Source organism: Scyliorhinus canicula, chromosome 8, assembly GCF_902713615.1.
Source record: "Scyliorhinus canicula chromosome 8, sScyCan1.1, whole genome shotgun sequence".
NCBI lineage: Eukaryota > Metazoa > Chordata > Chondrichthyes > Carcharhiniformes > Scyliorhinidae > Scyliorhinus > Scyliorhinus canicula.
The window spans coordinates 79772802-79799037 of NC_052153.1; the positions used below are offsets into that span (position 1 = coordinate 79772802).

General features: G+C 49.2%; 1 protein-coding gene across 6 annotated transcripts in view; it reads right to left on the minus strand.

The window, feature by feature from the left end:
- The window catches only part of LOC119970344 (aminopeptidase O (putative)), a 335542-nt gene that overhangs the window by 288988 nt on the left and 20318 nt on the right, over positions 1-26236 (minus strand). For all 6 annotated transcript variants that reach the window (XR_005461589.1, XM_038804804.1, XM_038804803.1 and 3 more), the window contains exon 3: positions 17490-17653. Coding sequence is in view for 5 of the 6 variants with exons in the window: in XM_038804804.1 (XP_038660732.1) it covers positions 17490-17653 (164 nt within the window). In the remaining variant the exon portion in view is untranslated. The remainder of the gene's footprint in view (positions 1-17489; positions 17654-26236) is intronic.

The window sequence follows — 26236 nt, forward strand, 5'->3', positions numbered from 1 at the left end:
AGATACTTTTCATTCACAATGCAATGTTAAAAAAAGACTTATGAAAAGTACAAATTAGATCGAATGGATCTGCATCGCACTACTTGAAAAAGCTTTCAAATCAAATTTGACACGGCAATTTTCTCAACATAGAAACTGCATCATTGGTGATAAAGATTAGATTGAGTGCACTCAGGATTATAGTTCATGTATTGTTTAAATTCAGATAAATGCCTTATGTTAAGAAATAGCAAGTCAAAGGATATTGATCCAAAGTTAATGGAAAGCTCAAAATCAATTAAGATTCAGCTATTTTCACCATAACTTCATTGCAGTGTTAATGAAAGCATACTTATGATAATAAAAGATTATTATTTTACAACCCCTTCAATTCTCAGTGAGCAAGCAAAAGTCAAAATTATAAGTCAAAATGAATATCGGAAATAAGTGTACAATAGATTCTTCTGTTGTAAGTTACATATCAACAAAAGGTAAATAGTAGTTAAAGCTGCACCACGTTAGTCTTCAAATATCGCACCACAAAATGTAGTGATGTATGTAATGTATTGGGATTCCTTGCACAGCAAGTTCTTGATGTATGCTGTTGCCAATCAGAGGCCAGGCAACTAATTCTGCACAAGTGTGCAATGCTATGTGAGTCACCACCACCACTCTTGTGGGCCACTATTTTCTGGTATTAAATATAGACCCCTGCCAAAGGCAGTGTCATTCAACTATGGGGGAGGGTGAACAGCCAGTGGTCGTGGTACACATCAGTACAAAGGACATAGGTTTTTTTTTAAAGGGGTGAGGTCCTATAAAAGCAGAATACAGGGAGTTAGAAAGCAAGTTAAAAAGTAGGACCACAGGAGAGGCTAGAGTCTCGGAAGGAGAGGGTAGAGTCTCAGATATTTACAAGGTGCTCATGAAGGGGGAAGAGTCCCAGACGGAGGAACTGAAATTCAAATGGGAGGAGGAGCTTGGTGGGGAGATGGAGGACAGGCTGTGGGCGGAAGCCCTGAGTAGGGTAAACTCAACTGCAACATGTGCCAGGCTCGGCCTGATTCAATTTAAGGTCGTTCACCGGGCCCGCATGACGGTAGCTCGGATGAGCAAATTCTTTGGGGCAGAGGATAAGTGCGGGAGGACCAGCGAACCACGTTCACATGTTTTGGGCATGTCCTAAGCTTAGGGGGTGCTGGGAGGGATTTGCGGGGATCATGTCCCGGGTGCTAAAAACAAGGGTGGTGATGAGTCCAGGGGTGGCAAATTTCAGGGTTTCGGAAGACCCGGGAGTCCAGGGGGAGAAAGAGGCCGATGTTTTGGCCTTTGCTTCCCTGATAGCCTGGCGGCGAATACTGTTGGCATGGAGGGACTCAAAACCTCCGAAGACCGAACTATGGCTTTCGGACATGTCAGGTTCTCTGGGCAAGGAAAAAATTAAGTTCGCCTTGAGGGGATCTGAACTGGGGTTCGTCCGAAGGTGGCAACCATTCATCGACTTCTTCGCGGGAGAGTGAGCGTCAGCAGGGGGGGGGGGGATTAGAGTAGAGTAGGAGGGATAGATAGGCGGGTAGTGTCTATGGGAGAGGAGCAGGCTTGTGCAGTATGGTTTGATTGAAGTATTGATTTTACGTTGATGTTTGCACATTTTTGCTTTTTTTTTTATCTGTAACTGTTTACAATGCCGAAAAATACCTCAATAAAATTGTTTGTTAAAAAAAAGTAGGACCACAAAAGTAGCAAGCTCAGGGTTACTACCAATGGATCTCCGGTGGCGGCCATGGAGTGAGTGATTGCATATTTGGCAGCTCCCACTCATGGTGGTCTTTTTGTGGCCTTTACGCCGGTTTGTCGCAGGGATTTTGTAGGAAAAACGTTCAGAAGTGAGAGCAGAAGAGAGTGACCTCTAGTTTATGGAGCTGCGGTCCAGAAGTGCCCAGAAAAGAGCGAAACAGTTGGTTGAGGTGAGTGAGGAGTGGACAACGCATGTGGAGATGGCGAATGGGCAGGGTCTGGCCCTGCCGGCTCAGTTGTCGATGGACCAGTTGGTGAGCTTTCTGAATGCGAAGTTCACCCAACAGTAGAAGAAAAAGGCGGAGGACCTGACCAGGGCTGTGGACTCGATTAAGGCGGTGGTTGACCACATGGAGACAAGACTGGCGGCCAGGGTCAGGCGATCCAGAGGCTGGAGGAGCTGCCGGTGGAGCAGGAGGACCAGTCCACCTTGCTGGAAGCAGAGATTGGGCTGATGCGTGGCCAGCAGAAGCGACAGCTGGAGAAAGTAGAGGACCTGGAGAACTGTTCTCGGAGGCAGAACAACCGGATCATGGGTCTGCCTGAGGGAATCGAAGGATCGGATGCAGGGTGTGATGCTCGATCAATGACTCCAGAAGCAAGATTGGACGACAATTGAAGGCTTTATTGTACTAGATGTTTCCCCCAGCAGCGCAGGTACAGAATGCAGCTGCTAGGGAGACATGGGCTCTTATACTCCGCCTTACTGGGCGGAACCAGCAGGCAGGCTTCACCAATGATATAGCAGTCTCAGGTACCTCCCACACCAATGGTCTTACAGCATTGTCCAGGGTACCATAATACCCCTAATACCGACTACCACATTCACCCCCTGTTAAAAAAAAAGAGTCCGGCGGGGTGGTGGTCTCGCGTTATACAGTGGTAGAGGTTGAGGTTATGGTGGTACCCGGTATACATTAGCACAGTGTTTTGCCTCGTTACAAGTCACAACTATTTACAGTATTTATTTACAATCATAATGAAGCAATTAGTCGATCGGGGTCCCTGGTCATCCTCTGCGATCGTCGTAGCTTCGGCGGTGATGCAGGTGCCGACTCGGGCATGCGTGGCTCCGGGAGCGTGGCTTCAGCTTCTTCGGCAGCTTCATCACCCCCGGATGGGACCGGTGGGAGGACCGATCCACCTGGGAAGGGGGCGGCTGTGGGGTGCGCCAGTGGGAGGGAGGGGGATGGTGGTGGTGGGGTTGTGGGTGGGGATCCAGTGGGCGCCAGGTTCCAAAGGGAGACCGTATCCTGTCGGCCATCGGGGTCCGACGACGTAGGCGTACTGAGGGTTAGCGTGAAGAAGATGGACCCTCTCGACCAATGGGTCCGACTTGTGCGCCCGCACGTGTTTGCGGAGCAGGATGGGTCCAGGAGCAGCCAGCCAGGTTGGGAGCGAGGTCCCGGAGGAGGACTTCCTAGGGAAGACAAGGAGACGATCATGAGGTGTTTGGTTGGTCATGGTACACAGCAGTGATCGAATGGAGTGGAGAGCATCAGGCAGGACCACCTGCCAGCGGGAGAATGGGAGATTCATGGACCGTAGGGCCAGTAGGACGGTCTTCCAGACCGTTCCGTTCTCCCTCTCTACCTGTCCGTTTCCCCGGGGTTGTAACTGGTCATCCTGCTCAAGGCAATGCCCTTGCTGAGCAGGAATTGACGCAGTTCGTCGCTCATAAAGGAGGACCCCCTATCGCTGTGTATGTAGGCGGAGAAACCGAACAGTGTAAAAATACTGTGGAGGGCTTTTATGACGGTGGCTGCAGTCATGTTGGGGCAGGGGATGGCGAATGGGAACCGGGAGTACTCGTTAATCACATTCAGGAAGTACGTGTTGCCGTCAGTGGAGGGTGGGAGCCCTTTGAAGTCCATACTGAGGCGTTCAAAGGGGCGGGAAGCCTTTATCAGGTGCGCTTTCTCTGGCCTGTAGAAGTGCGGCTTGCACTCCGCGCAGATTTGGCAGTTCCTGGTGGAGGTCCTGACCTCCTCGATGGAGTAGGGCAGGTTGTGGGTCTTGATGAAATGGAAGAATCGAGTGACCCCTGGGTGGCAGAGGTCATCGTGGAGGGCCCGGAGTCGGTCCACTTGTGCGTTGGCACATGTGCCGCGGGATAGGGCATCAGGAGGCTCGTTTAGCTTCCCGGGACGATACAAGATCTCAAAGTTGTAGGTGGAGAGCTCGATCCTCCACCGTAAGATCTTATCGTTCTTTATCTTGCCCCGCTGTGCATTATCGAACATGAAAGCGACCGACTGTTGGTCAGTGAGGAGAGTGAATCTCCTGCCGGCCAGGTAATGCCTCCAGTGCCGCACAGCTTCCACTATGGCATGGGCCTCCTTTTCAATTGAGTAATGGCGGATTTCTGAAGCGTGGAGGGTGCGTGAGAAGAAGGCCACGGGTCTGCCCGCTTGGTTGAGGGTGGCTGCCAGAGCTACGTCGGACGCATCGCTCTCGAATTGGAAGGGAAGGGATACATCGATTGCATGCATCGTGGCCTTTGCAATGTCCGCTTTGATGCGGCTGAAGGCCTGGCGGGCCTCTGCCGGCAGGGGAAAAACCGTGGATTGGATTAGTGGGTGGGCTTTGTCCGCATAATTGGCGACCCACAGGGCATAATATGAAAAAAATCCCAGGCAGCGTTTCAGGGCCTTGGAGCAGTGTGGGAGGGGAAACTCCATGAGGGGGCGCATGCATTCGGGATCTGGGCCTATAACTCCATCATGCACTACGTATCCGAGGATGGCTAGATGGTTGGTGCTGAACACGCATTTGTCCTTGTTGTAAGTTAGGTTAAGGATTTTTGCGGTATGGAGGAATTTACGGAGGTTGGTGTCGTGGTCCTGCTGGTCATGGCCGCAGATGGTGACGTTATAGAGGTACGGAAACGTGGCCCACATATCGTACCGGTCAACCATTCGGTCCATCTCTCGTTGGAAGACCGAGACCCCATTCGTGACACCGAAGGGAACCCTTAGGAAGTGGTAGAGCCGCCCATCTGCTTCGAATGCAGTGTATTTGCAGTCGCTAGGGCGGATGGGGAGCTGGTGGTAGGCAGACTTGAGATCCACCGTGGAAAAGACCTTGTATTGTGCAATCTGGTTGACCAAATCAGATATGTGGGGGAGAGGGTACCCGTCGAGCTGCGTATACCTGTTGATGGTCTGACTATAATCGATGACCATCCTATGCTTCTCCCCGGTCTTTACAACCACTACTTGAGCTCTCCAGGGGCTGTTGCTGGCCTCAATAATACCTTCCTTCAGTAACCGCTGGACTTCCAACCTAATGAAGGTCAGGTCCTGGGCACTGTACCATCTGCTCCTGGTGGCAACTGGTTTGCAATCCGGGGTGAGGTTCGCAAAAAGGGAAGGCGGCTCGACCTTGAGGATCACGAGGCTGCAGACAGTGAGGGGGGGTATAGGGCCGCCGAATTTAAAAGTTAAACTTTGGAGGTTACATTGGAAGTCTAACCCTCGGAGTGTGGCCGCGCAGAGGTGAGTGAGGACGTAGAGGCGGAAATGTTTTAATTCCCCTCCCTGGACCGTGAGGTTAGCTACGCAGAACCCTTTGATCTCTACAGAGTGAGACCCGGAGGCCAGGGAGATTTTTTGATTAAATGGGTGGATGGGAAGAAAACAGCGCCTTACCGTGTTGGGGTGTATGAAGCTCTCTGTGCTCCCGGAGTCGATCAGGCAGGATGATTTATGCCCATTGATGAGCACGGTCGTCGTCGCGGTCGCGACTTTCGGGGCCGAGACTGGTCCAGGGTCACCCAGGCGAGTCGTGGCAAAAAGCTGGAAATTATCTTCGGACGATGAGTGGTCATCCACATCGGGTTCCTGAGACTCCAGCCAAGATGGCGGCACCCACTGGTCGCACATGGCTGGGGGTGTGCAAGATGGCAGCGCCCATCCGTTGCACGTGGTCCCTGGGGAGCAAGGTGGCGGCGCCCGGGACCCACACGTGGCTCTGGGAAAGGAAGATGGCGGCGCCCGCTGGACACACGTGGCTCGTGGAAGAGGTTGGGGTGGCGTTCTCATTTCGCCCCCGAAGACCGCCCGGGACTGGCATACCGCCACAAAATGGCCCTTTTTGCCCCACCCTTTGCAGGTGGAGGAGCGGGCCGGGCAGAGCCACCGGGGGTGCTTGGCTTGCCTGCAAAAATAGCAGCGAGGCCCTACCCAGGGTTACCTGGTAGTCGTGCCGCACAAGCTTGCGGGGGGATCGGATGCATCGGAGTCAGCCGCGGGGGAGGTTCCACGCTGCCCAAGGGGCTGCCTCGCGGTTGGGGCCGTACGCTTGGGCGTTTCGGGAGACAACATCCAGGGAGCTAGCAAGGGCCCGTGCCTCCTTGAGGTCTAATGTCTCTTTTTCTAGCAGCCGCTGGCGGATGTGGGAGGACAGCATACCTGCAACGAATGCGTCCCGGATTAAAAGTTCTGTGTGGTCGCTGGTTGAAACTTGTGGGCAGTCACAGTTCCTACCTAACACCAGGAGCGCACGGTAGAAGTCCTCCAGTGATTCCCCGGAGATTTGCCACCTCGTCGCTAGCAGATGTCACGCGTAGACCTGATTCACTGGGCGAATATAGTGTCCTTTCAACAGGGCCATCGAGGCCTCGAAATCGTCCGAATCCACGAAGAGCGCGTAGATCTCTGGGCTCACCCTCGAGTGAACAACCTGCATCTTCTGGTCCTCCGTGGGTGTAGCTGTGGCCGTCCTGAGGTACCCGTTGAAGGTCGCCAGTGTTTGAAGGTTGCTGCTGCGTTTGCCGCATTGGGGCTGATTTGCAGACACTCCGGCTTGATTCAAAGCTCCATTCTTTAAAATCTAGTACAATAAATTGATGCTCGATCAATGACTCCAGAAGCGAGATTGGATGACAATTGAAGGCTTTATTGTACTAGACGTTTCCCCCAGCAGCGCAGGTACAGAATGCAGCTGCTGGGGAGACATGGGCTCTTATACTCCGCCTTACTGGGCAGAACCAGCAGCCAGGCTTCACCAATGATATAGCAGTCTCAGGTACCTCCCACACCAATGGTCTTACAGCATTGTCCAGGGTACCTTAATACCCCTAATACCGACTACCACAGGGTGCATCTTGGGAAGATGCTGGAGAAGCTGCTTGGAGACAGTGTGTTTGAACGGCCGTTGGAGGTGGATCAGCCCACAGAGCACTAATGCGCAAACCCCAGGAGGATGAGCCGCCGAGGGCGATGGTGGTACAATTACATCGTTTCCTGGTCAAGGGACACATCATGACATGTGCCAGGCAGACGAGGCGATGACGAGGCGAGGCCCTGTCCAAGAAGGGCGTAAAGTTCAAACTATTGTACCCGCTCGCCTACGAGTGACCTATAGGGGCCGGGAATTGTACTTTGGCTCAGCGGAGGACACAGTGGACTTTATGAAGGAGAATGGACTGGCAGGGGAAGGAGGACCTTGAACTTGGATTCATAGAATTTACAGTGCAGAAGGAGGCCATTCGGCCCATCGAGTCTGCACCGACTCTTGGAAAGAGCACCCCACTTAAGACCACACCTCCACCCTATCCCGTAACCCAGTAACCCCACCTAATCTAAGGGCAATTGAGCATGGCCAATCCACCTAACTCTGCACATCTTTGGACTGCGGGAGGAAACCAGAGCACCCGGAGGAAACCCACACAGACACGGGGAGAACGTGTCGACTCTGCACAGACAGTGACCCAAGCCTGGAATCGAACCTGGGACCCTGTAGCTGTGCAGCAACTGTGCTAACCATTGTGCTACCGTGCTGCCCCAAACATATTTTCCATTCAAAGAACCATGGACCATGTCATTTACAGTGCAGAAGGAGGCCAATCAGCCCATCAAGTCTGCACCAGCCCTTGGAAAGAGCACCCCACTTAAGCCCACACCTCCAACCTATCCCCTAACCCAGTAACCCCTCCTAACCTTTTTTTGGATGCTGAGGGCAATTTAGCATGACCAATCCACCTAACCTGCACATCTTTGGACTGTGGAAGGAAATCGGAGCACTCGGAGGAAACCCACGCAGACACGGGGAGAACATGCAGACTCCGCACAGACAGTGACCCGAGCCCGGAATCGAACCTTGGACCCTGGAGCTGGCAAGCAACTGTGCTAACCACTGTGCTACCATGCTGCCCCAATTTGAGGAGAACTGAACTATGCTGTGAAAAATTTTGGGTTTATGTTGTTTGGGTTTCTTTCGTTTTTTCCGTTCTTCGGTTCTGGTTGGGATTAGGATTAGGTCGGTTTACAGTGCTATGTTCAGGGAGAAGGGGTGGGTCTGTGTGTTCGGACCTTGGGAGGGATTGTTTGGTTGTTTTTCTTCTTGCCTTTGATTCGACTGCACTAAGCGCGGGGAGTGGGGAATCAGGTGGGGGGAGGGGGTAGGATGCCAGCCTCCATGGGGAGGGGCTGCCAGGCTAGCTGGGCAGGCTAGTTCATGGAAGCAACGTGGGGGGGGGGGGGGGGGGGGGGGTGAGGAGGTGAGCTGAAGATCGATGTGGGGGGGTGGGAGGGGGAGGGGGGTGGGAGGGGGAGGGGGGTGTTGGGCGGGGGGATTATACTGCTGACGGGGAGGAGACTTTCAAAGTGGAGGAGGAGAAGAGATGATGACGGTAGTTGCCCGAGGGTGGGCCCGGGGAGGTGCGGGACATGGGCCGTAGACTGGCCTAGGAGAGGTTATGGTTGATCGGCAGGGGAGGGGCGCGGGGTATCCCCTAACCAGGGCTGATCATGTGGAACGTTCGGGGACTGAATGCAAGTCAAAAGGGCCCATGTGTTCGCGCACTTGAGGAAACTGAAGACGAACGTGGCCATGTTGCAGGAGACACATCTGAAGGTGGGAGACCAGATTAGGTTAAGGAAGTGATGGGTTGTGCAGGTGTTCCATTTGGGATTAGACTTTAAAACGAGGGGGGGTGGCGATCCTGGTTAATAAGTGGGTGGCATTTTAAGTGGGGAATATAGAAGCGGACCTGGAGGCAGATAGGTTATGGTTGGTGGGAAGCTGGAGGGAATAGCCGTGGTATTGGTAAATATATATGCCCCAAACTGGGATGATGTTGAGTTCATTAGACGGGTTCTGGGGAAGATCCCGGGCCCAGATTCACATTGACTAATTATGGGGGGAGATTTCAATACGGTCCTGGATCCAAGGCTGGACCGGTCGAGTTCTAGGTCTGGGAAGGTATCAGCTATGGCAAAGAAGCTTTGGGGGTTCATGGAGCGTATGGGAGGGTTTGACCACAGAGATTTGGAGGCAGAGGAGTAAAGAGTTTTGATTTTACTCCCATGTGCATAATGTGTATTCCCAGATAAACTTCATTGTGATGGACAAAACGCTGCTGGCTGAAGTGAGAGATGCTGAATATTCAGCAATAGTGGTGTCAAACCACGCCCCGCACTGGGTAGACTTGCAATTTAGCAAAGGAAAGGCCCAGTGGCTGCAATGGAGGTTGGATGTGGGGCTGTTAGCGGAGGAGGAGGCGTGTGAGCGGATGAGGGAGGCCATTCGGGGATATATAAAGATCAATGACACGGGTGAGGTTTCGGCGGGGGTGGTTTGGGAGACACTGAAGATGGTTATTGGGGGGGAGGGGGGGTCATCTCAATTCAGGCCCATAAGGAGAAGGCGAAGTGGGTGGAATTGGACAGACTGATAGGCAAAATTTTACAGGTGGACAGGAGGTACGCGGAGACTCCGGATGACGGGTTTTTGAAGGAGCGTCAGAGACTGCAGCTGGAATTTGGGCTCCTGTCCACAGGTAAGGCGGAGGGACAGCAGAGGAGGGTAAGGGGGCGGTGTATGAATATGGGGCGCATCAGCTGAGAAAACAGGAGGCGAACATGAGGGAAACAGGGTGGATCCGGCAGGGGTGAATGATGTGTTTCGGGAGTTTTATAGTAAATTGTAAAAATCGGAACCCCAGCCAGGTAGGAGGGTACGAAACAATTTCTGGAGGGCGGGGGGGCTGGAGTTTCCAAGGATAGATGAGGAGTTGGTGGAGGATTTGGGAGCCCCAATTGGGCTTGGGGAGGTTATAGACGGGCTGGGGGCGATGCAATAGGGTAAAGCCCCAGGACCAGACGGATACCCGGTTACGTTTTATGAACATTTTCCAGGCAGTTGTATCCGCTCCTGGCAAAGGCTTTTAATGAGTCATAGGAGCTGGAAGTGCTTCCCCCAACGTTATGGCAGGCATCGGTATCCCTTATTGTGAAGTGGGATAAGGATCCGGAGAGCTGTGGTGCGTATCGGCCAATCTCCCTGCTAAATGTGGATACAAAATTGCTGGCAAAGATTTTGGCCACACATATAGAGGATTGTGTTCTGGGGGTAATACGTGAGGACCAGACGAGATTTGTAATAATGATGCCTGTAGAGGAGCACAAGGTCGAGGTGGTGGTGGCCATGGATGCAGAAAAGGCCTTTGATCAGGTGGAGTGGAAGTATTTGTGGGATATTCTGGGAAGGTTTGGGTTCAGGCAGGGATTCGTGGATTGGGACCGGCTGCTATATCAGGCACCGGTGGCGAATGTAAGGACCAACCGGGTCCGGTCAAAGTATTTTAGTCTGTGTTGGGGGACAAGACAGGGGTGTCCACTCTCCCACTACTGTTTGCCCTAGCCATAGAGCCTTTGGCAATGGCGCTGAGGACATCTAACATTTGGCGGGGATAGTGAGAGGGGAAGTTGGAACATCGGGTCTCGCTCTATGCAGACAATTTTCTCCTTTATATAACAGACCCATTGGGGGGAATTGCAGGAATTATGGGGATACTAGAGGAATTTGGTCGGTTCTCATGGTACAAACTGAATATAGGCAAGAGTGAGGTTTTTGCGATCCAGGCAGGGATTTTCAGATGTCATGTGGCAGGGATTTTCAGATGTCATGAAAAATGAAAATCGCTTATTGTCACAAGTAGGCTTCAGTGAACTTACTGTGAAAAGCCCCTAGTCGCCACATTCCGGCGCCTGCTCGGGGAGGCTGGTACGGGAATTGAACCGTGCTGCTGGCCTGCCTTGGTCTGCTTTCAAAGCCAGCTCTTTAGCCCTGTGCTAAACCAGCCCCCTGACATGTCATGTCAGAGGTTCTGAAAGGGAGGGTAACTCCGAGTTCAGAGGTGGCAATATTTGTAGTGTTGGCAGATCCGGGAGCCCGGCGGGGGAAGAGGCCGACGTTTTGGCCTTTGCTTCCCTGGTGGCCCGGAGACGGATTTTGCTGAGATGGAGGGACTCGGAGCCTCCAACATCGGGGGTCTGGGTCAGTGGCATGGCAGGGTTTCTTAGGCTAGAGAAGATTAAGTTTGCCTTAAGGGTTCATTACAGGGGTTTGATCGGAGATGGCACCCGTAATCGACTTCTTCAAGGAAAATTGAGGGGGGGTGGGCATGGAAGTGACGAATAAGGGCAGGGAATCTAATGTATGGATAATTAGTGTTTAGGGCTGGGGGGAGCTGGGTGTGGTGATCTGCATCACTGTAAATACACAACGGGTAATGTAAATACACTTAGACTAGACAGAGGGAGCACCAGAGACATGACACACAGACGTTCAACCAATAGGTTAGTAAGATAGGACACAACCAATGGGCATTCACGGCACACACAGAGGTGACACTACCACAGGAGGGCATTACACCAACCCATATAAAAGGACACAAAACACATGATCTTCCTCTTTCCAGTGGAGACTCTCAGTGAGTACAGACAGGGTTGATTTGAAACACATCACACCCACCACGTGGATTGTAGCAGACTGGTTCGTCAGTCTGAGTAGCTATAGCAGGATTAACAGGACAGTCGAATCTAAGTAGGAGAATTGTTAACAGTTTAATAAATGTGTTAAAGCTATCTCCAAGTCCTCCAAGTCTGAACCTTCCTTTGTCAGAGTGCACATCAAGGAAGCAGCTTATGCCACGTCAAGAGCATAACAAAACACTGGGTATGTTATTATGGGTTTTTTGCGTGTGTTGGATCTCTCTTGTTTAAAATGTGAAAATATTAAAATTAATAAAATATTTAATAAAATATTTTCTTTTAAAAATAACAAAATAAATAAAATATTTTCTTTAAAAAAGGATTACTACCAGTGCCACATGCTAGTCAGAGTAGAAATAGCAAAATATATTGGATGAATTAGTGGTTGAAGAAATGGTGTGAGTGGGAGGGTTTTTGATTTCTGGGACCAGTTCTGGGTGAAGTAGGACATCTGCAAACTGGTCAGGTTACACCTGGGCAGGACTGGGACTGTTGTCCTCTGGGGGAACATTTGCTTGAGTGGTTGGGGAGGATTTAAACTAATAAATGTAAACAGGTATGATATAGTCGGAATTATGGAGACATGGCTGCAGGGTGACCAGGGATAGGAACTGAACACCTTGGTGTATTCAGTATTTAGGAAGAACAGACAAAAAGGAAAAGGCGATGGAGTTAAGTGGAAATTCCGCAACGGTGAGGACAAATATTAGCTCCCGGTGCGGATTCTGTATGGGAAGAGCTGAGAAACAATAAGGGGTAAAAAAAACATTAATGGGGGTTGTAAAAAGGCCCCCCTCCCCCAAACTGTGGTGATGTTAGGAATGGCATTAAACTGGAAATTAGAGATGGATGCAATAAAGGAACATCTGTAATTATTGGTGACTTTAATCTGCATGTAGACGGAGCAAATCAAATACCATCGAGGAGGAATTCCTGGAGTGTATATGGGATGGTTTTCTGGACCAATACGTTGAGGAACCAACTAGGGAACGGGCCATTCTAGACTGGGTATTGTGTAATGAGAAAGGAATAATTGGCAATCTAGTTGCGTGAGGCCCCTTGGGAATGAGCATCTATAATACGATTCTTCATCAAGGTGGAGAGTGACATAGTTGATTCTGAGACTAGGGTCGTGATTCTTAATAAAGGAAACTATGATCGTATGAGGTGAAAATCGGCTATGACGGATTGGGGAACGTTACTTAAAGGGATGATGATGGATAAACAATGGCAAACATTCAAAGAGCGCATGGGTGAACTGTAACAATTGTTTCTTCCTGTCTGGAACAAAAGTAAAACGGGAAAGGTGGCCAAACCATGGTTTACAAGAGAAATTAGAGACAGTATTAGATCCAAGGAAGAGGCATACAAATTGGCCAGGAAAATACACAGACCTGAGGATTGAGAACAGTTTGGAATTCAGCAAAGGAGGGCAAAGGAATTGATTAAGGGTACAAGAGTAAGCTTGTGGGGAACATATAAACTGACTCTAAAAGTTTCTATTGATATGTGAAGAGAAAGATTGGTGAAGACAAATGTGAAGATCTTACAGTCAGAAACAGAGGGATTTATAATGGGAAACAAAGAAGTGGCTGACCAACTAAATATATACTTTGGTTCTGTCTTCACAAAGGAGAACACATATAAGGGAATAGGGATAACCCTGGGAATTACAGGCCAGTTAGTCTTACTTCGGTGGTAGGCAAAGTAATGGAAAGGGTACTGAGGGATAGGATTTCTGAGCATCTGGAAAGGCATTGCTTGATTAGGGATAGTCAGCACGGATTTGTGAGGGGTAGGTCTTGCCTTACAAGTCTTATTGAATTCTTTGAGGAGGTGACCAAGCATGTGGATGAAGGTAAAGCAGTGGATGTAGTGTACATGGATTTTAGTAAGGCATTTGATAAGGTTCCCCATGGTAGGCTTATGCAGAAAGTAAGGAGGCATGGGATAGTGGGAAATTTGGCCAGTTGGATAACAAACTGGCTAACCGATAGAAGACAGAGAGTTGTGGTGGATGGCAAATATTCAGCCTGGAGCCCAGTTATCAGTGGCGTACCGCAGGGATCAGTTCTGGGTCCTCTGCTGTTTGTGATTTTCATTAACGACTTGGATGAGGGAGTTGAAGGGTGGGTCAGTAAATTTGCAGATGATACGAAGATTGGTGGAGTTGTGGATAGTGAGGAGGGCTGTTGTCGGCTTCAAAGAGACATAGATAGAATGCAGAGCTGGGCTGAGAAGTGGCAGATGGAGTTTAACCCTAACAAGTGTGAGGTTGTCCATTTTGGAAGGACAAATCTGAATGCGGAATACAGGGTTAATGGTAGGGTTCTTGGCAATGTGGAGGAGCAGAGAGATCTTGGGGTCTATGTTCATTGTTCTTTGAAAGTTGCCACTCAAGTGGATAGAGCTGTGAAGAAGGCCTATGGTGTGCTAGCGTTCATTAGCAGAGGGATTGAATTTAAGAGCCGTGAGGTGATGATGCAGCTGTACAAAACCTTGGTCAGGCCACATTTGGAGTACTGTGTGCAGTTCTGGTCACCTCATTTTAGGAAGGATGTGGAAGCTTTGGAAAAGGTGCAGAGGAGATTTACCAGGATGTTGCCTGGAATGGAGAGTAGGTCATACGAGGAAAGATTGAGGGTGCTGGGCCTTTTCTCATTGGAACGGAGAAGGATGAGGGGCGACTTGATAGAGGTTTATAAGATGATCAGGGGAATAGATAGAGTAGATAGTCAGAGACTTTTTCCCCGGGTGGAACACACCATTACAAGGGGACATAAATTTAAGATAAATGGTGGAAGATATAGAGGGGATGTCAGAGGTAGGTTCTTTACCCAGAGAGTAGTGGGGGCATGGAATGCACTGCCTGTGGTAGTAGTTGAGTCGGAAAATTTATGGACCTTCAAACGGCTATTGGATAGGTACTTGGATTAGGGTAGAATAAGGGAGTGTAGGTTAACTTCTTAAGGGCAGCACGGTAGCATTGTGGAAAGCACAATTGCTTCACAGCTCCAGGGTCCCAAGTTCGATTTCGACTTGGGTCACTGTCTGTGTGGAGTCTGCACATCCTCCCCGTGACTGCGTGGGTTTCCTCCGGGTACTCCGGTTTCCTCCCACAGTCCAAAGATGTGCAGGTTGGGTGGATTGGCCATGACAAATTGTCCAAAATTCTATGATTAACCTAGGACAAAAGTTCGGCGCAACATCGTGGGCCGAAGGGCCTGTTCTGTGCTGTATTTCTCTATCTTTATCTATAACATAACAGAAATGTTGGGGAACACAGGGTTTCGTGAGAGGGAGGAAGTGACTGGTTGGTGGACAGCAAATAAAAAGTAGGAATAAACAGGAATATTCCCAAATGGCAGCAATGACCAGTGGGGTACAACAGGGGTCGGTGCTGGGTCCCCAGCTATTCACAATATAGATATCTCCAAATTTTCAGATGACACAAAGTTGGGTGGGAGGGTGAGCTGAGGAGGATGCAGAGATGCTTCAGTGTGTTTTGGACAAGCAAATGAATGGCAAATGAATGGCAGATGCAGTGGGATGTGGATAAATGTGAGGTTATCCACTTTGTAGCAAAAACAGGAAGGCAGATTATTATCCGAATTGCTATAAATTGAGGGGGGGAATGTACAACGAGATCTGGGTGCCCTCATACACCAGTCATTGAAGGTAGGCATGCAGGTGCAGCAGGTGGTAAAGAAAACAAATGGTATGTTGGCCTTTCTAGCGAGAGGATTAGGGTACAGAAGCAGGGATTGTCTTGATGCAATTATATAGATTGAGTTAGGTTTATATTTGCTGGAGTTCAGAAAAATGAGGGAGGATCTCATAGAAACCTATAAAGTTTTAACAGAGTAGACAGGGTAGATGCAGGAAGGATATTCCCAATGGTGGGGGAGTCCAAAGCCAAGGGTCAGTCTGAGGATATGGGGTAGACTATTTAGGACTAAGATGAGGAGAAATTCTGTCACCCAGAGAGTTATGAGCTTGTGGAATTCATACCACAGAAAGTAGTTAAGGCCGAAACAGTGTATGTTTTCAAGACGGAGTTAGATATAGCTCTTGGGGCGAATGGTATAAAATGATATGGGGAATGGGGGCAGAGAAGAGATGGGAACAGGCTATCGAGTTGCTTGATCAGCCATGGCAGAGCAGGTTCAAAGGGCTAAATGGCTGAATGGCCATGGAGGGATATGAAAATATGGATAAGAATTTTAAAATCAAGACATCGATCAAAAGGGAGTCAACGTAGGCTAGTGAGCACAGAGATGAGAGGGAAACGGGCCTTGCTGCGAGTAAATACATGGGTAGCAATGTTTGGATGCCTCAAGTTTAAGGGAAGTAGAATATGAGAAGATTTGGAGTGCTTTCAAATAGTCACGTCTGGAGGAAACAAGCTGTGGATTTCAGCAGCTAAGACAGGGACAAAGAAGAGTGATGTAAGGAAAGTGGAAATAGGTGGCATTAACATAACGTGAATACGAGGTCAGAAGCTCATCTCATGATATCTGATTCAAACTGTGTTATGATCTCAAGGGAGATAATTAACTTTTAAAAATAAATTCAAACTCAATTTATTAACTGAAAGAAATTATGCCACAAGATTTCACATTTTAAACAAAAATAATTTACTGTACAAGAGTTAAACAAAGCAAGTACCAAGTTAGCACTATATTTTGTAAACACTTATAAAGTCTCAACAGGACACGCCACCCTCTTTTTATTGCCACCTGTGAGTTCCCCTGTACATTACAGGATCTTGAGGGCTCCATCGCGTCTGTTCGGAGCAAACTAAGGTGTGCTCTCAGAAATTCATTTTCATTCTCCTTGGCATACATGGGATATTCCAGATAGAAATTTAAACCAATTAATTCAAATTTTAATCCAGCCCTTTGATCTGAAAAGTACATGAATCCTTTAAGACCTTTCTTTTTATACTTGCCGTTGTTTTGGAACCTATTTTTGATCTGGGACCCATATAAATAATTAAATTCCTTGCAAAGTTGACTGCAGACATCTCATCTCTACCAAGAACCCCAGAAAGGGGTCACCCATTGCTTAGTGTTTTCGCATTCCCAACTGTGACCGTAAATAAACACAGGCCCTCCTTTGAATTGCAAATAATTTAGATCCGTTTACCAGCCTCTTCTCAGGTGTTTCAACTCTCTTAGATTTAACAGTTTCAGTCCCAAAACTAAAAGATAACTCCTAAAATATATGAATCATAAAATTGGACATTTCCATATCATCAGGAATGTTCAACAGGCCAGAGTTTGACGAGTGCAGGTTTCTGGAGAGTTGGAGGACCAGAGGAGATTACAGTGATAGGAAGGAGAAAAGCCATGGAGGAATTTGAAAACAATGATACGGATTTTATATTTGAACTACTTTCAGATTGGAAACCAGTGTAGGTCAGTGAGCAGAGGTGATAGCCTAGTGGGAATTTGGTGCACGTTCAGAGATGAGCAGCTGAAATTTGAATGTTGGCAGAGTATGGAAGACGACTAGTCCAGTCTTCAGGTAAAAAAAGACATGGGTGAGGTTTTCAAGGCAGATGAACTGAAGCAGGGTCGCTGCAGGACAATGTTAAGGAGGTGGAAGTAAATGGTCTTAATGACGAACTGCATGTGGTCAGATGTTCATCGCGGGGTCAAATATAACACAAAGGTTGCAAACTGCCTGGCTTAGCTTCAAGCATTTGCCAGAGATTGGGAAGAGAATAGTGGTCAGTTAGAAATTTGCTGTCTTAGTGAACCTCTGGCTTCAATCCTTTAACTATTTCAAAGTTTATTTATTTTAAACTTTGCTAATTTAATAACTTTCATCTTAAAATAATTATTTGCTTACAACAATCTTTCTTTTACATTCTCTCATTTACAGTACATGCTGCTTACATAATGCAATAATACAAGTTTTCCTTTTTACCTCCATTATGAGTGGGTTCAGCAGAATTTTCACCACTCATGAGAACCAAAGACCCTTTTGGCGCCCAAACTGAAGCCTGCCAGGTTGCCATAGCTTCTGGTGGCTCCTGACATGGAAATAGTGCTCTGTTGTTTATAGGAGATCCTGCTGTATACACGCATGGCCTGAAATATATTAAAAAGTTAATTAATACTATTTTTTTTTAAAAGGCACATTGGTGCTACTAACAAATCACTTATTTAGCTTGGTAAATCTAATGGAAATCATGAGACTCTCGGTTATATTAGGGTCCCAGACCTCAACAGTGACTAGGATACTGGGCCGAAATGTATATTTTAGTTTATTTATAAGACTGTGTGGAAAGAATTATTCGCACCAGCAGTGATTGTATGAAGAAATAGGGATTTTGTCTTTAAAATAAAGCGTTATTATGAATAAAATATTCAACTCTGTAACTTCACACCTGAAAAGAACAGCTTACAATTACGCCGTAAACACTAGTGCTCAATTTCCCATTTAAGAACAAGAAAAATGCAGCTTTCAACCTATCTTAAAATCAGTGGGGCATAGAGCAGTATTTGCTTTCTAAAACAGATTTGGTTCCTGTTAGAACCCCTTCCGGCTCTGGATGAATATCTTCAAAAATCTGGTCCACCTGGCGTGTTTCAGCTTCTTCCTTGCCCCCAGACAAGACTGCTCTGCTTTAAATAGTATTTACACTTTTATAACTATCCTCCTGTGAGAGAATTTTGGACTCGGTGTCAGACGTCCCCTCTTCTCTCTCACTCCAAAACCTTCTCCAAAACCGTCTCTCCAGCTTTTCAAAATGTCTCTCTGCATCCCTTGGCTCCACCCAGCAATGGCATCATCTCCACAAACTGAAAAACAAATGAGCTCTGCAGACTGAAAGTACATTACATCCCAAGGGACCTACCTCCTCAAACCACAGTGCATTAGCCCAGACTGAAAAATCACATTCCTTTGGTCAATTTCACTTGCTGGCTTCTCGATGCTCCGAGGCATTCACAAAGAAAAATCCTTTTTAAAAACATGACCACTGCAGCCCAACACACTATAACCCCAGGCTTTTAACCTTTAAATTGTCCCAATATCTAGAAGTCAATATTCCTAAAATCTTCTATTCGTCTGTGTATTTTTAAATGTATTTTATTCCAAACATGTTCAAAAATACAACACAAATCAATAGCATTCTCAACACCCCACATTCAGTTTGTACAATCTTTTCCCCTATTCATCACCTCCCCTCGCTCTCCCCCCCCCCCCCCCCCAACCCCTGCGACAAACAATTCCTCAAACATTGTCATGAAAGTCCCCACCATGTCACAAAGCCCTTCGCTGATCCCCTCAACTCGAACTTGATATTTTCCAGCCAAAGGAAGACATACAGATCCCCAGCCAGGCCGCCATCCCCGGCGGTGCTGCCGATCGCCAATCCAGCAATACCCTTCGCTGGGCAATTAGAGAGGCGAAGGCCACGACATTGGTCCTCTTCCTCTCCATCAGCTCCAGCATTTCCGATACCCCAAAGATCGTCATCATTGGGTCCGGCCCGGCCTTTACCCCAACAATCTTCGATAGTGTCCCAAACACCTCCTCTCCCAGTATCTCTCCCAACTTCTCACAGCCCCAGAGGATGTACGCATGATTTGTTGGCCCTCGCCCACACGTCTCACAGTCATCTGCCACCTCCTGGAAGAATCCACTCATCCTTCTCCAGGTCATATGCACCCTGTGCACCACCTTGAATTGAATTGAATCAAGCCCATCCTCGCGCACGAGGTCGAATTTTCCTTACGCATTGCCTCACTCCACACTCCCCATCCTATCTTTCCCCAACACCTCCTCCCATTTATTCTTCATCCTCACCACTTGCGCTTACCCTTGCTCCCCCAGCCAACCATACATATCGCCAATCCTGGCCATCCGGGAACGGCAACCACTCCAACAAGGTATACTCCGGCAGCTTGGGAAACTCTCTCCATTCCTTCCACGCAAAATGCCTCACTTGCATAAACCTGAATTAACTTCCCTTCGGCACCTCAAACCTCTCCCGCAGCGCTTCCAGGCCTCCAACTTTTCTTCCATGTACAAATCCCTTGCCTTCACCAGCCCCACATCCCTTCACGTCCTATACATGCTATCCATCTACCCCGGCTTAAACCGGTGATTTCCATACAACCGTGTCAGCATCGACACCCATTCCGTCCTAAATTGTCTCCTCAGCTGGTTCCACACCCAGATCGTAGGCTGCACCATCGGGCTCACCGTCTACCTCCCCGGTACCAGCAGAAGTGGCGTTGTCACAATGGCCCTCATGCCGGACCTCCTCCAGGACTCTTCCTCCATCCTAACCCCTCCCCTCCCACCACCATCTCACTTCTCCACATTCACCACCCAGTAGTAATGTAGCGGTTTTGGGATGCCAGCCTGCCTTTCTGCCTCTGTAACAGGGCCCTCTTTACCCTTGATACCTTCCCCGCCCATACAAACTGAGTTCACAGCCTCCAATTTCCGGAAAAAAGCCTTGGGGATTAAGCTCGGGAGGATCTGGAATACAAACAGGAACCTTGGCAGCACATTCTTCTTAACCACCTGGACCCTCCCCTGTCATAGAACATAGAACAGTACAGCACAGAACAGGCCATTCGGCCCTCGATGCTGTGCCGAGCAATGATCACCCTACTCAAACCCACGTATCCACCCTATACCCGTAACCAACAACCCCCCCCCCCCCCCAACCAACCTTACTTTTTTAGGACACTACGGGCAATTTAGCATGGCCAATCCACCTAACCCGAACATCTTTGGACTGTGGGAGGAAACCGGAGCACCCGGAGGAAACCCACGCACACACGGGGAGGACGTGCAGACTCCGCACACAGTGACCCAGCCGGGAATCGAACCTGGGACCCTGGAGCTGTGAAGCATTTATGCTAACCACCATGCTACCGTGCTGCCCCTAATGCTGCACCTGTCAATGTCAGGTGCAGCATATCCCACCTCCTAAAATCCCCAACCTCTTCCATCAACATTGCCAGATTCCACTTGTGCATCGTCGCACACTCTCCCGTACCTGGACCTTCAAAAAGCTAAACCTATCCCTGGCTACCCTAAACGACAAGGCCCCCAGGCCCCCAACTCTCCAGTACACCTATAATTCTCTCCATATTCTCCAGTTTGTCCGACACAAACAGCAGCAGGTCGTCTGCGGAGAGAGACACTTGGTGTTCCCTACTATCCCTCACAATCTCCTGCCACTCTACTGACACCCTAAGGGCCATCACCAAAGGCTCTATTGCCAGTACAAACAGCAGTGGTGACAGCTGACACCCTTGCCTCGTTCCTCTATGCAACCCAAAGCTCTGTGAATTTGTCTGTACACTCGCCACCAGGGCCGCATTTAACAGACGTACCCATGCCACAAAAGTCGAGCCAAATCCAAACCTTCCTACGGTCTCGAGCAGGTACCTCCATGCCACCCAATCGAAAGCCTTCTCTGCATCCATGGAGACCACTACCTCCGGTACAAGCCCCGTTGATGGGGTCATAATCACTTTTAACAGCCTCCTGATGTTACTAGAGAGCTACCTGACCTTTACGAACCCAGTTTGGTCCTCAGCGACCACTCCTGGTACACACCCCTCCATCCTCCCCGCCACTAACTTGGCCAACACTTTCACATCCGTGTTTAATACTTAAATGGACCGATATGAACGACACTCCAGCAGGTCCTTCCCCTTCTTCGGGATTAGTGTAATCGATGCCTCTGTCAATGTCTCCGGTAGCCCCCCCCCCCCTTTCCAGGGCTTCGCTAAACATCCCCTGCAAACGCAGTGCCAACTCCATCACAAACCCTTTCTAGAACTCCGCCGGGTAGTCCTCTGGCCTCGAGGCCTTCCCCGAATTCATCCCCCCTATGCTATCCATCACCTCCCACAGGCCTAACAGCTCTTCCAGCGCCTGCCTCCTCTCTTCATCCAGCCCGTATAAAAACAACCCTATATCTCCCTCCTCACCACCCTGCTTGGCCCTGTACAGCTTCTTAGTTAGGCCACAATTGGAGTATAGTGTTCAATTCTGGTCGTCACACTACCAGAAGGATGTGGAGGCTTTAGAGAATGTGCAGAAGAGATTTACCAGGATGTTGCCTGGTATGGAGGGCATTAGCCTGATAGAGCTCTACAAAATTATGAGGGGCATAGACAGGGTGGATAGTCAGAGACTTTTTCCTAGGGTAGAGGGGTCAATTACTCGGAGGCATAGGTTTAAGGTGCGAGGGGCAAGGTTTAGAGATGTACGAGGCAAGTTTTTTAGACTGAGGGTAGTGGGTGCCTGGAACTCGCTGCCGGAGGAGGTGGTGGAAGCAGGGACAATAGTGACATTTAAAGGGCATCTTGACAAATACATGAATAGGATGGGAATAGAGGGATACGCACTCCGGAAGTGTAGAAGATTTTAGTTTCGACGGGCAGCATGGTCGGCACAGGTTTGGAGGGCCGAAGGGCCTGTTCCTGTGCTGTAATTTTCTTTGTTCTTTGTTCTCATAATACTTCCCAAATGCTTAGTTTATCCTCCCCAGCTCCTACAGTACGTCCCCCTTCCCTGTCCACACCCTCCAAATTTCCCGAAATGCGGCCTGCCTCCTTAGCTGGTGGGCCAGCATACAGCTCGCCTTCTCTCCATATTCATATTGCACCACTCTCGCTCTCCGCAACTGCCCCACTGCCTTCCCCGCCGTCAGCCTGTCAAACTACCCCTGTAACCTCTTTCTCTCCGCCAACCCCTCCTTGGTGGGGGCTCTCGAATATTTCCTGCCAATTCGACTATCTCGTCCAATAGCCATCTATACTCCTCCCTCCTCCTCCTGTGCGGTGCATGATCTGAGATCAGATTCCCGCATGCTCCACCTCCACCGCCCCCACCAACTCTCCTCGACTCACCACAAAAAAATCAATTCTGGAGTATACCTTGTACACGTGTGAGGAGGAGGAATACTCTCTCCCCCAGGGTTCCTAAACCTGCACGGGTTCACCATTCCCATGCGTTCCATAAACCCTCCTTCGCGATTCTCAATCTTCCCATTGACTTAAGGCTCGACCTGTCCATCCTTGGTTCCAACACACAGTTGAAATCACCCCCCATTATCAACTGGTGCGTCTCTAGGTCCAGGATCACTCCCACCAATCCTGTCATAAGCCCCACATCGTCCCAATGCAGTGCATATACATTTACTAGCACCATCGACGCCCCACCAGCACCCACTCACTATTACGTATCCCCATGTCCCACACTTCTATGGTCCTTACAAACCTCTTTTGTTCATCGTGATAGCCAACCCCCGTGACTTTGAGTCAAACCCCGTGGGAAATACCTGTCCTACCCATCCCTTTCTCAACCTGACCTGATCCTTCACCTGGAGATGCGTCTCCTGCAGAAAGACTACCCCCGCCTTCAGACTCAGATGCACGAAGACCCGAGACCTCTTAACCGGCCCATTCATCCCCGGACATTCCATGTTACGAATCTTACTGGGGGCTTTTATGCCTCCACTCCCCTCTACTGTCCACCATCCTCCCCTTCCTATTCGTACCCCTTTAACTATGACCTAAACCGGGCCCATCCAAGATGGTCCCCTTCTCCGCCATGACCACGCTCAGTCTCCAAATCTATGACATTGCATACCCACCACTCCCCCCCCCCCCCCCCCCCCCCCTCCAAACCTGGCCATCCCCCGCGGCCACCTCCTCCACCTCAGTTCCGCTCATCAGCATTACCTGCCAGCATGGCAGCTCCTGCCCGAAGACCACTCCTACCTACACCTCCACGCTTCCCCCCACCTTTCCCTCCTTGGTCTGTGGAAACGGCTCCCTGTGGATCCCACCCTCCCCCACAAAAACAAAGACACATCCAAAACCTCAGGTCAGCCCCTCCAAAAGAAAAATGGCAGGGAGGGGTCTTGCCCCCTTACACACTTATAGCGCCCTGAAAAAAGACAAAACCACACAACCCAAAAAAAAAAGCCACCCTCCAGCCTCCACAATACCCTCATCATCCAACCTCTGCTGTTCCAGCTCCTCCATCTCTCATTAAAATTCAGTTCTTCCCCCCAATTTATGGGCTCTTACGAAGTCACTAGCCTCTTCTGGCGTTTGAAAATAGTACTCCCACCATCGAAAGTTACCCACAGTTTCACTGGGTACAGTACCCTGAACCGAATCTGCCTTTGATATAACTCCATCATGTCCTGGTTAAATCCACACGCCTCTTGGCCAGCTCCGTGCCAATATCTTGGTAAATTTGGACCCGGTTCGCCTCCCATTCGCAGTTCTGCTTCTCCCTGTCCCACAGCGGGGTTTTTCCTTCGCCACAAATGGTGGAGCCTCACAATTACCGCCCATGGCGACTCCCCCACTCTCGGCGTTTGCGTTAGGGACTTGTGCACTCTGTCCACCTCTGGGGCCTTGTCCAGCACCCCTCCTCCTTCAGAATTCTCAAAACATATTTTGTGGCATTTGTACCTTCCACACTCTCCAGAAGGTCGACGATTCTGCATCGTGGACTTGTTCCACTACTCTATCTTTGCCCTCAGCGACTTGCAAAGGTCTCCAGGATCCCAACTCCACCTACAACGACACTACACGATCACTATGATCGGACACCACCCTCTCCATCTCCCTTATCTGCGACCCCTGTGCTTCAAGGCTTTTCTCCATTCGCTCCAACAATCCTTTCAGGGCTGCTACTGCTCCCTCAATGGCGTTCAACCAGTCCTCGTGTATCTCCTTTTTTTGCTGGCGGAACTCTTTAATGCCATCAACTGCTCCATCTGGGGCTTTCCCACTTGTGACGAACCTTCCCCCTCCATCATCTTCACAACTGCTGCAGCGCCACAGGTCTCCTCCAGTTCCTTGACCAGGTCCTTAACTGTTTTTTGCCAGGTGTAGTAAGCAGTAGACATGCCATTCATATTGGGGGGGGGGGGCTACTCTTTCCTGTCGAAACTACCCCACTTTCGGGTAAAAACAGCTCAAGCCAACGCCTTCGAGCCTGAGCTGCCCTGTGTGCGACCACTCACTCCATGGCCATTCATCACACTTAGCGGTCCAAAATCAACTTCCAACTACAATGGACTCCATTTTCTTCTTTTTATATATAATTTTTATTGGAATTTTTTACAGAAAATATAAAACATAACGACAAACAATGAAATGCAACAAAATAACCCATAATAACTGTAACACCCCCAGACCGTATCGACGCATGTATCCCATCCCCCACCCCCCCCAACCCCAATGAACAAAAGAACTTAAAAATAAATTTAAATTCAATAAACAAACATAGTCATCGTCCGCCCACCCCCTCACCTTTTCCCTCCCCTTTTCCCTCCCCCTGCCCCCCCCTCCCCCCCGGGTTGCTGTTGCTACTGTCCCCGTACCCTATCGTTGAGCCAGAAAGTCGAGAAAAGGTTGCCACCGCCTAAAGAACCCTTGTACCAACCCTCTCAGGGCGAATTTGACCTTCTCTAGCTTAATGAAACCCGCCATGTCATTGATCCAGGTCTCCACGCTTGGGGGCCTCACATCCTTCCATTGTAGCAAGATCCTTCGCCGGGCTACTAGGGAATGGACTCCATTTTCATCAGTAAGTTTTGTATGTTCACAGCGGGGGAGGAAAATAGTGCATACAGAAAGAGCAGGAGGAGAGAGGCCAGACAGACGGGAGAGAAAGGGATGCAATTTCTTGCATGGAACAGAACACCAACATTATGCCCATAGCAGGACCTGAGCCCACGCACGGTCTCAATGCAGCCACCAAGCCACTTACATAAGGCGGCCTCCTAATCTGCCACCTCCACATCTGCCTTCCAGCGCAGGAGGCCCACTAAACGGCCTGCAATGCTGGATGGGCTCTCCACAAGAATGGGCCTTGCTACTGTAATTTTAGCCTTGCTCTGTCATTGAGTGTTTTAGATGCATCTCCAATGGCCCTCTAACCTTCCACTGGGATGCATCCTCTGAGCAGTTCACAGTCTGCAGACTCAGCAGGAGGCTAGTGGAATGCCTGCTGATTCCCTGATAGTTCACCCCTTGGAAAGTTGACCAGACATGAGACAGCATTGTCAAAATGTTGCAATGGTGTTTCCCACTACTTTTCCACACCTCTGCCCAAAATTGAAATTACTAAATAACTAGGGAAACATAAACTAATTAGGAACAGACAACATGGATTTCAGAAAGCAAGCTTGTGCTTGGTAAACCTGATGATCGTTTTTCAGGAGGTGATGGAGATGGTGGATGGGAAAAATGTAAAGGGTTGGTATCGATCAGGGGTGGGCAAACTACGGCCCGCCAAAGGTTTTTATGTGGCCCACCAAGATCAAGTCATTAAAAAAAAAAAAATTTTTTTTAAATAAGGTTAATTTGGGGGGGGCTGTTGGGTTACTGGTATAGGGTGGATACGTTGACTTGAGTAGGGTGATCATTGCTCGGCACAACATCGAGGGCCGAAGGGCCTGTTCTGTGCTGTACTGTTCTATATGAGGCGCCCAGAATCATAATCGGGTGAAGCGCCATTTTTGAAAAGTAGAGAAGAGGGCTAAAGGCAGGATGCCGCCAGGGGAAGCGCTGAGGTATATGCCGCACGCTAATTGGTTACAACCGGGACTATTAATTAATATACTATGCGGCCCTTTAAAATTGTGAATTTCTGAATGTGGCCCTTGCACA